The sequence below is a fragment of the Electrona antarctica genome (genome assembly GCF_951216825.1).
Source record: "Electrona antarctica genome assembly, chromosome: 8".
Lineage (NCBI taxonomy): Eukaryota > Metazoa > Chordata > Actinopteri > Myctophiformes > Myctophidae > Electrona > Electrona antarctica.
In genome coordinates, this window is record NC_136789.1 from 27,411,187 (window position 1) to 27,423,433 (window position 12,247).

At 38.9% G+C, this 12,247-nt stretch overlaps 2 protein-coding genes across 2 annotated transcripts in view; both read right to left on the reverse strand.

The window, feature by feature from the left end:
* The window catches only part of LOC306927801 (short transient receptor potential channel 4-like), a 71,309-nt gene that overhangs the window by 27,713 nt on the left and 31,349 nt on the right, over positions 1-12,247 (reverse strand). The gene's annotated exons all lie outside the window — the stretch shown is intronic.
* On the reverse strand, positions 963-3,474 carry LOC306927823 (uncharacterized protein). The gene is made up of 3 exons (XM_079507676.1): positions 3,398-3,474; positions 2,762-2,886; positions 963-2,461 (listed from the first exon to the last, which is right to left on the reverse strand). The coding sequence occupies exons 2-3, from the start codon at positions 2,811-2,813 to the stop codon at positions 1,365-1,367; spliced, it is 1,149 nt and encodes a 382-aa protein (XP_079363802.1). The 5' UTR covers positions 2,814-2,886; positions 3,398-3,474; the 3' UTR covers positions 963-1,364.

Consider the following 12,247-nt stretch of genomic DNA (forward strand, 5'->3'; position numbering starts at 1 on the left):
AGCCCCTAGGCTGTGGAACACCATCCCCTACTCCATCAGAACCTCCCCCTCCATTGACATTTTTAAATCCAGACTTAAAACCCTGTTTTACTCCCAAGCATTTGATTGCCCGTGACCTTGTTTTTTTTGTTTTTTTTGTTTTTTGTTTTTTAATAGTATATTGTTTGATTATTTTTTAATTTTCTATCTGTGGTGTTGATGAAATGTCTGTACAGCACTTTGGTACAATGGAAATTGTTTTTAAATGTGCTTTATAAATAAAGGTGATTTGATTTGATTTGATACCAGCATCTTCATTTATCTTGCTGTTATGTGCTCCTATATTACATGGTGTCTTATTGCCTTCCAAAATGTATGTCAAGTGGTCGACTGGAATAACCACACCGGCTCGGTTCCGGCTCACCACTCAGTTCACAGATGTGATTTTTTGTATTTAAACATTTGAAGTTTAAATCATGCACCTGGCAAACCACATTTAAACCTTTTCTGTAAAGGTCACCGCATGTCCTGCTGTCATGTACATGGTTGCTCCAAATTCCTTCAAAACAATACAACCTGGTGTAGTGAAGGGACAGTATCTTATTGTTTTGTTGTCTTTATTTTTGGCACACATGTTATGTTCTCTTCACACAGTTGCAGTGATTATGTCTTCACACAGTTATGCAGGGATCCTTTCGCAAACAAAATCAAAAGGGCACAGTGAGCTTTTCCTACAGACATGGTGGCAAAACGTTTAGATTGCTTGAGTAAAGCTGGTATTGACCAAAATGTGATCTATTATAATGCATATTCTGTTGTGAGTTCACGCAGAACCACTCAGATAGATCTGACAATCACATGTAGAAACCTAATCTGATTGGTCCAAATCAAGCTGTTAAGTTGTGTTTATAGTATGTTGTTGTTCATACCAGCATATTCATTTATCTTGCTGTTATGTGCTCCTATATTACATGGTGTCTGTATTACATGGTGCCTTCCAAACGGTATTTCATGTGATTGACTGGAATTACAACAGACATTACTAAAACAAAAAAACAGAAACATAGAAAACACCTCTGGACCTTATTTGTGACCGCACAACCATTATTTATGCTAAGTATACCTGCAAATAATCAACACATTCAAAGAAAAAATCATCATGCAACACTTTTATGTAGATGTGCTGATATTTATCTGCCTCAATTTTACCAGATTGTTCATGAATACTGTTCCCACTAAACCTATGTATATGGTATGTGTACATGGCATATGGCATTTTCAGTTTGCTTGAAGTAGTAAAACTATTTCCACATTGAACACAAGGGAACCGTTTTAATCCATTGTGTACAACCATATGAACGTCTACATCATTTGAGCTTTTCCCCTCAGGGTTTCTCTCCAGTGTGAATTTTCTGGTGTGTTTTAAGGTTGGACATTAGAGCAAATTGTTTTCCACACTGATCACATCCATGGGGTTTCTCTCCAGTGTGGATTTTCTGGTGTGTTTTAAGGTTGGACATATGAGAAAAGTGTTTTCCACAATGATCACATCCATGGGGTTTCTCTCCAGTGTGGATTTTCTGGTGGCTTTTAAGGTTGGACATTAGAGCAAATTGTTTTCCACACTGATCACATCCATGGGGTTTCTCTCCAGTGTGGATTTTCTGGTGGCTTTTAAGGTTGACCATTTGAGAAAAGTGTTGTCCACAATGATCACACCCATAGGGTTTCTCTCCCGTGTGAATTCTCTGGTGCTTTTTAAGACGGGACATTTCAGAGAAGTGTTGTCCACACTGATCACATCCAAAGGGTTTCTCTCCAGTGTGAATGATTTGGTGGCTTTTAAGGCTGGACATTTTAGAAAAGCGTTGTCCACACTGACCACATCCATAGGGTTTCTCTCCAGTGTGAATTCTTTGGTGCTCTTTAAGGCTGGACATTCGAGAGAAGTTTTGTCCACACTGATCACATCCATAGGGTTTCTCCCCAGTGTGAATTCTCTGGTGGCTTTTAAGGTTGTGTATTTGAGAGAAGTTTTGTCCACACTGATCACATCCATAGGGTTTCTCCCCAGTGTGAATTCTCTGGTGGCTTTTAAGGTTGTGTATTTGAGAGAAGTGTTGTCCACACTGATCACATCCATATGGTTTCTCCCCAGTGTGAATTCTCTGATGCATTTTAAGGCCAGACATTCTAGAGAAGTGTTTTCCACACTGATCACACCCATAGGGTTTCTCTCCTGCGTGGATTTTCTGGTGGATTTTAAGGCTGGCCTTTTGAGAGAAGTGTTGTCCACACTGATCACATCCATAGGGTTTCTCTCCAGTGTGAATTCTCTGGTGGCTTTTTAGGTGAGATTTGTACTTGAAGTGTTGTCCACACTGGTCACAGTCGTTCGGTTTTAGTTTAGCCAAGCTTCTATGTTCATTTACTGTTGGTAAGACAGGTAGGCCAGACTGGTGATGCAACATTGGATTGGGAACTAATATAAAAGGGAAACAAAGAAAACATTGAGAGGTTGAAAGACAGAACCTGTGCATCTTGTACCGAAATGAATCAACGCAAATTATTTCACTTTGCTGTGCAAGTAGCTTCATAACAATGACAAAAAACTTGAACATAATAATGACAATGATAAATTAAATAATAGCCTAAGATATGTTTATTACAGATCTCAATCAAATTACAATGAAACAGTGGAAGATTCAGAATACAATGCATATTGAGAATACTATGTACTATGTTTTAATTATCAAAATGTGACAGGTGAAATGTAACATACCATGGTCTTTGGGTTCCTCCTGTTGAGCAGAGTTGAAGTTGATAGTGTTCATCTTCACCTGAAGTCTGGAGTCCACAGTCAGATCTGATCAGAAATGATTGATTTCCTGGAGCAGTTGTGAAGAACTGACAAAGACCAACTCTTCTTATACTAGAGAGCCTGAGGTGGAGCCACTAACTGCTTGGATTGATAGGCCAAAGAGAACAATTAACCATCTATCAACCAATCACAACCTAACAACTTGTAAATGTGCTCCACTCCTCCCTCCTCCCCCAGGCATGCTCTATGCAACCCTCTAGAAATAAACTGGTGAGATTGCTTTGTAAGCTTCATATTTAACATATGAATCTATCTGATTCTATATTCATTACATATGCATGGACATATGTACATAGTATTAATAACATGCATTTTTCAGTATCAACAGGATCCTACAGTGAGGATCAGGGTAAAATATGTACAGTCTAACAATATTGAATAATTTAATTGAATATTAAGTAATTGAAGTAGTAGTAATTGAAGCAGAGCCATATTTCTTCAGTAACAACAGAACCTATTGCTGTCACGGATGCAGACAGAGTTGAACCCAATTGCAAAGTCACAACAAACAAGAGTAGAATAATAAAGTATTCTTACACTGAAGATGCAGGCAGGAATCAGGCAACAGCAAAATGCCAAAGTAGTCAAAACAGGAAACAAGCAGGACATCAATGACACCAGGTTATGAACTGACAATGAGTGTTTGCACTGAGTCCAGTTTTATAGGGAGCAGGTTGATTGGAGAAGTGTTCACTGCTGGGCTGATGAGGTAGTTGAAGACAGGTGTGTAAATGGAACTGGGTGTGCTGGAATGGGATATGGGAGTGGCCAGTGTGGAGTCACAGACTGAGGGAGAGACAGACTGTGACAATTGCTCATTATATCTTAATTTATCTTGCAAAATGCTATATATTAAATGCTTTATCTTGCAAAATGCTATATATTAAATGCTTTAATATAACAAAGTCTACTATTGACTCTATATTTTATGTTACTGTCTACATTGTGAAACACATGAACGCACAGCACTCCTACAAACCACAGATACATCACAAAAAAAACATTTAGTCTACCAGTTATTTGTTTTCCAAGACACCAATTTATATACAAACAGTCTTCATAAATAGTACACACGCCTTCACATCTAGACTTGTAAAGTATTCTAATTTTCTGAATTTGACAGTAGCCTATTTTATTGATAACTTTACACCTATGTAGGGTATGTGCACACTTCTATAGTGACAATGTAATGACATCTAAGACATTTTTAATAACAAATCGTCAAACAAACGTGTGTACGGAAGAGGTAAACATTGTGAAAATAGCAGATCTACAAGCCCACAACAGTGTGCAGTGTGAGGTGCTGTGAGCTTGTAGTTTGGCTATTTTCACAACATCAAACATGTTATATTAACCTCTGAACCCCCATTCGTTGTTATAGCCGATACCATCCAATCCAGGAACACATTTTGGTAACATTAGCTCAACAAAGATTGTTGAGCACTTTTCTGAACCTTGAACTAACATCATGCTCCTGCATGACTGATGTTCAATATGGAAAATGGTGCATATGGACAATCTTTCATGATAAACTATGAGCTATACTACTCACTGTTTATCCTGTTCTAAAACCTGTTCAAGTCTATTCCTACTGTAACTTCTGCAGCATTCATAAAATGTACTGTTTTCTGGAGAGCTAGATGGTGAAACGGTGGTTTGGATGTTTGTGGGTGAGCTTGGTGAGGGGAATATTGTGAATGGAAGGAAAACATACAAAGCTCAATATTACATACAACACAGCATATGTGTTAATTGAGGCGGGTACAGATGGAGTATTGGTTTTATCTGGTGGTCGCTTGTTAAGCTTGAGAAGTAGTTTACAACATTATGTAATAGCCTATGCTGTAATGTACACTATATTGTTAAGAACTACACTTTATTCAACTGTGTGTAAATCACATACAGGGGTGGATGCTACATTGAAACTTTTTAATGACGAAACACAGTAGCCTATGATTGGTGTAGGGATCTGATGGGTCTGTTGACAGCCTGTGTCCAGTGTGATGATGTGTGATGATGGTCCATCACCCTCTGTGAGCTGTCTGTATGGAACAGTAGGCCTAGTGTGAATTGATGGTCCATCCCCCTCTGTGAGCTGTCTGTATGGAACAGTAGGCCTAGTGTGAATTGATGGTCCATCACCCTCTGTGAGCTGTCTGTATGGAACAGTAGGCCTAGTGTGAATTGATGGTCCATCACCCTCTGTGAGCTGTCTGTATGGAACAGTAGGCCTAGTGTGAATTGATGGCCCATCACCCTCTGTGAGCTGTCTGTATGGAACAGTAGTGTGTGATGATGGTGGCTCATTTGCAATTGCTTGGTCTATAGCTTTACTACTGAGGTGTAATTCAGTCAGCAAGTACTAGAATTTAGAACGACAGCTCACCATTATAGTCCTATTGCAGTAGGCCTACCATTCATTACAATAATGTCCTCAATATGCATACTGCTCCACAACCTGTTGCATAGCAAACAATGATGTGTTTGTTTAATTGAAATAGAATACAACATGCATGCGTTCATGTGTGTCTGGAACTGATATATATAACTAAATATATTAAAATATAAGTTGACTTAACCCCTAAAATATATCTTTATACTAGGGCTGTCAATCAATTAAAAATATTGAATTGTGATTAATCGCATGATTGTCCATTGTTAATCACAAATGAATCACATATTTTTGATCCATTCTAAATATACCTTCATTCAGTGGTTTTCAACCCTTTTCATATCAATATTTATTCTGCATTTGAGTGCACTGTTATGTGCTCCTATATTACATGGTGTCTTATTGCCTTCCAAAATGTATGTCAAGTGGTCGACTGGAATAACCACACCGGCTCGGTTCCGGCTCGCCACTCAGTTCACAGATGTGATTTTTTGTATTTAAACATTTGAAGTTTAAATCATGCACCTGGCAAACCACATTTAAACCTTTTCTGTAAAGGTCACTGCATGTCCTGCTGTCATGTACATGGTTGCTCCAAATTCCTTCAGAACAATACAACCTGGTGTAGTGAAGGGACAGTATCTTATTGTTTTGTTGTCTTTATTTTTGGCACACATGTTATGTTCTCTTCACACAGTTGCAGTGATTATGTCTTCACACAGTTATGCAGGGATCCTTTCGCAAACAAAATCAAAAGGGCACAGTGAGCTTTTCCTACAGACATGGTGGCAAAACGTTTAGATTGCTTGAGTAAAGCTGGTATTGACCAAAATGTGATCTATTATTATGCATATTCTGTTGTGAGTTCAAGCAGAACCACTCAGATAGATCTGACAATCACATATAGAAACCTAATCTGATTGGTCCAAATCAAGCTGTTAAATTGTGTTTATAGTATGTTATTGTTCATACCAGCATATTAATTTATCTTGCAGTTATGTACTCCTATATTACATGGTGTCTGTATTACATGGTGCCTTCCAAACGGTATTTCATGTGATTGACTGGAATTACAACAGACATTACTAAAACAAAAACAGAAACATAGAAAACACCTATGGACCTTATTTGTGACCGCACAACCATTATTTATGCTAAGTATACTTGCAAATAATCAACACATTCAAAGAAAAAATCATGCAACACTTTTATGTAGATGTGCTGATATTTATCTGCCTCAATTTTATCAGATTGTTCATGAATACTGTTCACACTAAACCTATGTATATGGTATGTGTACATGGCATATGGCATGGTACATCGCACATGGCATTTTCAGTTTGCTTGAAGTAGTACAACTATTTCCACATTGAACACAAGGGAACCGTTTTAATCCATTGTGTACAACCATATGAACGTCTACATCATTTGAGCAACTGAAAGCTTTTCCCCTCAGGGTTTCTCTCCAGTGTGAATTTTCTGGTGTGTTTTAAGGTTGGACATTAGAGCAAATTGTTTTCCACACTGATCACATCCATGGGGTTTCTCTCCAGTGTGGATTTTCTGGTGGCTTTTAAGGTTGGACATTAGAGCAAATTGTTTTCCACACTGATCACATCCATGGGGTTTCTCTCCAGTGTGGATTTTCTGGTGGCTTTTAAGGTGGGACAATTGAGAAAAGTGTTGTCCACAATGATCACACCCATAGGGTTTCTCTCCCGTGTGAATTCTCTGGTGCTTTTTAAGACTGGACATTTCAGAGAAGTGTTGTCCACACTGATCACATCCAAAGGGTTTCTCTCCAGTGTGAATTTTCTGGTGGCTTTTAAGGTTGTGTATTTGAGAGAAGTGTTGTCCACACTGATCACATCCATAGGGTTTCTCCCCAGTGTGAATTCTCTGGTGGCTTTTAAGGTTTTGTATTTGAGAGAAGTGTTGTCCACACTGATCACATCCATAGGGTTTCTCTCCAGTGTGGATTATTTTGTGGCTCTTAAGGTGGAACATTCCAGAGAAGTGTTGTCCACACTGATCACATCCATATGGTTTCTCTCCAGTGTGCATTTTCTGGTGTCTTTTAAGGTTGGACATTAGAGCAAATTGTTTTCCACACTGATCACACCCATAGGGTTTCTCTCCAGTGTGAATTTTCTGGTGTGTTTTAAGGTTGGACATTTGAGAAAAGTGTTGTCCACAATGATCACATCCATAGGGTTTCTCTCCAGTGTGAATTCTCTGGTGGCTTTTTAGGTGAGATTTGTACTTGAAGTGTTGTCCACACTGGTCACAGTCGTTCGGTTTTAGTTTAGCCAAGCTTCTATGTTCATTTACTGTTGGTAAGACAGGTAGGCCAGACTGGTGATGCAACATTGGATTGGGAACTAATATAAAAGGGAAACAAAGAAAACATTGAGAGGTTGAAAGACAGAACCTGTGCATCTTGTACCGAAATGAATCAACGCAAATTATTTCACTTTGCTGTGCAAGTAGCTTCATAACAATGACAAAAAACTTGAACATAATAATGACAATGATAAATTAAATAATAGCCTAAGATATGTTTATTACAGATCTCAATCAAATTACAATGAAACAGTGGAAGATTCAGAATACAATGCATATTGAGAATACTATGTACTATGTTTTAATTGTCAAAATGTGACAGGTGAAATGTAACATACCATGGTCTTTGGGTTCCTCCTGTTGAGCAGAGTTGAAGTTGATAGTGTTCATCTTCACCTGAAGTCTGGAGTCCACAGTCAGATCTGATCCGAAATGATTGATTTCCTGGAGCAGTTGTGAAGAACTGACAAAGACCAACTCTTCTTATACTAGAGAGCCTGAGGTGGAGCCACTAACTGCTTGGATTGATAGGCCAAAGAGAACAATTAACCATATATCAACCAATCACAACCTAACAACTTGTAAATGTGCTCCACTCCTCCCTCCTCCCCCAGGCATGCTCTATGCAACCCTCTAGAAATAAACTGGTGAGATTGCTTTGTAAGCTTCATATTTAACATATGAATCTATCTGATTCTATATCCATATATATCTATTTTTATTAACAAATCGCCAAACCGTGTGTACGAAAGAGGCAAACATTGTCAAAATAGCAGATCTACAAGCCCACAACAGTGTGCAGTGTGAGGTGCTGTGAGCTTGTAGTTTGGCTATTTTCACAACATCAAAAATGTTATATTAACCTCTGGAACCCCCATTCGTTGTTATAGCCGATACCATCCAATCCAGGAACACATTTTGGTAACATTAGCTCAACAAAGATTGTTGAGCAAACTTTTCTGAACCTTGAACTAACATCATGCTCCTGCATGACTGATGTTCAATATGGAAAATGGTGCATATGGACAATCTTTCATGATAAACTATGAGCTATACTACTCACTGTTTATCCTGTTCTAAAACCTGTTCAAGTCTATTCCTACTGTAACTTCTGCAGCATTCATAAAATGTACTGTTTTCTGGAGAGCTAGATGGTGAAACGGTGGTTTGGATGTTTGTGGGTGAGCTTGGTGAGGGGAATATTGTGAATGGAAGGAAAACATACAAAGCTCAATATTACATACAACACAGCAGCTGTGTTAATTGAGGCGGGTACAGATGGAGTATTGGTTTTCTCTGGTGGTCGCTTGTTAAGCTTGAGAAGTAGTTTACAACATTATGTAATAGCCTATGCGGTAATGTACACTATATTGTTAAGAACTACACTTTATTCAACTGTGTGTAAATCACATACAGGGGTGGATGCTACATTGAAACTTTTGAATGACGAAACACAGTAGCCTATGATTGGTGTAGGGATCTGATGGGTCTGTTGACAGTAGTGATGTGTCGGTCGTGAGCGACTCGTTCACAAGACCCGATTCATTGCCGTGACCGTGTTCACGCCTTGAAATGAATCGGTTCGTGCTTTCGTTCACCCCCCCCCGGCACGCACACACACACACAGTCACACACACTCGGAACGGCGATCGTCGATCGGCTATTGAGCTCAGCTGAGTCTGACACGTTTCTTCTGAGAATTTTAATGAATAGCCTACTACTAACGACTCGAGATGCAACTATGCAGCAGTAGATTAGACTAGTTCTGGCCGAGTATAGCCTCGAAAGCAATCAGTAATTTGGTTGTATAGGATATAGGAGTCGAGTGGCTACTAAGTGTGTCTTTTGTCATCCAACATACCACACAACACTACAACAACAGTATGAATAGGCTATGACTAACAAGATGCAAGTATGCAACATTCTTGGGTGTAGCCTCAAATTGGTAATTTGGTATGCTAACTGTATTGGAGTCGATCGAGTGGCTACTAAGTGTGTCTTTTGTCCAAAACAGTCATCCAACATTTACCACACAACAGTAGCCTACTAGTGCAAAACATAAAACCACGTATTTGTATACAAATGGAAGTGTACACTACACTACTTGCTTTTCCCTTTTTACCTCCTTTATGATGATGATTTCCTGTTATTTGGCTATATAGAAGTCTATATTTGTAATGTCTAAATGTTACGATGAATTGAACAAGGTGGACGCTCTTGTAAACAAGTGTAATCCTTTATTGGTCGTCCATTCAGTTTTTTTTGTATTGAGTTGTGCTTGAAATGTAGGCTACTGTAATTCTGCAAACTGTTAATAAATACTTCAATCAAATCAATCTGCGTGACCCATATACAGTACAGTGTTTGGCAATGACTTAAGGAGGTCTCAAAACAAAAATAACCTCACTTTAACTTTAAATTATGATGTTTGATTGTGTTTTCTTGCAACAGTGGAACTAACACAGTCAGTCATCCAACATTTACCACACATTACACAACAGTACTAGTCTAGTGCAAAAAATAAAACCACATTTTTATACAAATGGAAGTGTACACTACAATACTTGCTTTTCCCCTTTTCCCTCATGTTCCTGTTTTTTGGCTATATAGAAGTCTATTTGTATGTCTCTAAATGTTATGATGAATTGAACAAGGTGGACGCTCTTGTAAACAAGTATAAGGCTTTATTGGTCGTCCACAGTTTTTTGTATTGAGTTGTGCTTGAAATGTAGGCTACTGTAATTCTGCAAACTGTTGTTTGAGTAGGCCTGCAGTGTTTGGCAATGACTTAAGGAGGAGTACAGTAAATACACTTTGTAAATTTAAATTATGTTTGATTGTGTTTTGGTTTTAGTTTAACATCTGTTTTACAGTGAGCGCGCTATAATGTCCAATCTGGAATGTGTGGAGTCAAACTAGGGGTTTTTCATGATTCTGAATCCATTGCAATCATCAGTTTTGCACAAAAACAATCCAGGATCAAACTATAGGGTTTGTCATGATTCTGAATCTAAATCCAAACATTTATTTGGCATAAAAACACAGCCTATTGACAGACATTCCATTCCAAATGGCCCTGGCATCAGTGATCAGTGCACTATTCAGTACATGCATAATGCATAATGGTAATGAATTGCCGATCGTCTGGACCCTTTGAGCTGTCTGTATGGAACAGTAGGCCTAGTGTGAATTGATGGTCCATCCCCCTCTGTGAGCTGTCTGTATGGAACAATAGGCCTAGTGTGAATTGATGGCCCATCACCCTCTGTGAGCTGTCTGTATGGAACAGTAGGCCTAGTGTGAATTGATGGTCCATCACCCTCTGTGAGCTGTCTGTATGGAACAGTAGGCCTAGTGTGAATTGATGGTCCATCACCCTCTGTGAGCTGTCTGTATGGAACAGTAGGCCTAGTGTGAATTGATGGCCCGGCCATCACCCTCTGTGAGCTGTCTGTATGGAACAGTAGGCCTAGTGTGAATTGATGGTACATCACCCTCTGTGAGCTGTCTGTATGGAACAGTAGGCCTAGTGTGAATTGATGGCCCATCACCCTCTGTGAGCTGTCTGTATGGAACAGTAGGCCTAGTGTGAATTGATGGCCCATCACCCTCTGTGAGCTGTCTGTATGGAACAGTAGGCCTAGTGTGAATTGATGGCCCATCACCCTCTGTGAGCTGTCTGTATGGAACAGTAGGCCTAGTGTGAATTGATGGCCCATCACCCTCTGTGAGCTGTCTGTATGGAACAGTAGGCCTAGTGTGAATTGATGGCCCATCACCCTCTGTGAGCTGTCTGTATGGAACAGTAGTGTGTGATGATGGTGGCTCATTTGCAATTGTAAGTACTAGAATTTAGAACGACAGCTCACCGTTATAGTCCTATTGCAGTAGGTCTACCATTCATTACAATAATGTCCTCAATATGCATACTGCTCCACAACCTGTTGCATAGCAAACAATGATGTGTTTGTTTAATTGAAATAGATGACAACATGCATGCATTCATGTGTGTCTGGAACTGATATATATAACTAAATATATTAAAATATAAGTTGACTTAACCCCTAAAATATATCGTTATACTAGGGCTGTCAATCAATTAAAAATATTGAATTGTGATTAATCGCATGATTGTCCATTGTTAATCACAAATGAATCACATATTTTTGATCCATTCTAAATATACCTTAGTTCAGTGGTTTTCAACCCTTTTCATATCAATATTTATTCTGCATTTGAGTGCACTGTTATTTGCTCCTATATTACATGGTGTCTTATTGCCTTCCAAAATGTATGTCATGTGGTCGACTGGAATAACCACACCGGCTCGCCACTCAGTTCACAGATGTGATTTTTTGTATTTAAACATTTGAAGTTTAAATCATGCACCTGGCAAACCACATTTAAACCTTTTCTGTAAAGGTCACTGCATGTCCTGCTGTCATGTACATGGTTGCTCCAAATTCCTTCAGAACAATACAACCTGGTGTAGTGAAGGGACAGTATCTTATTGTTTTGTTGTCTTTATTTTTGGCACACATGTTATGTTCTCTTCACACAGTTGCAGTGATTATGTCTTCACACAGTTATGCAGGGATCCTTTCGCAAACAAAATCAAAAGGGCACAGTGAGCTTTTCCTACAGACATGGTG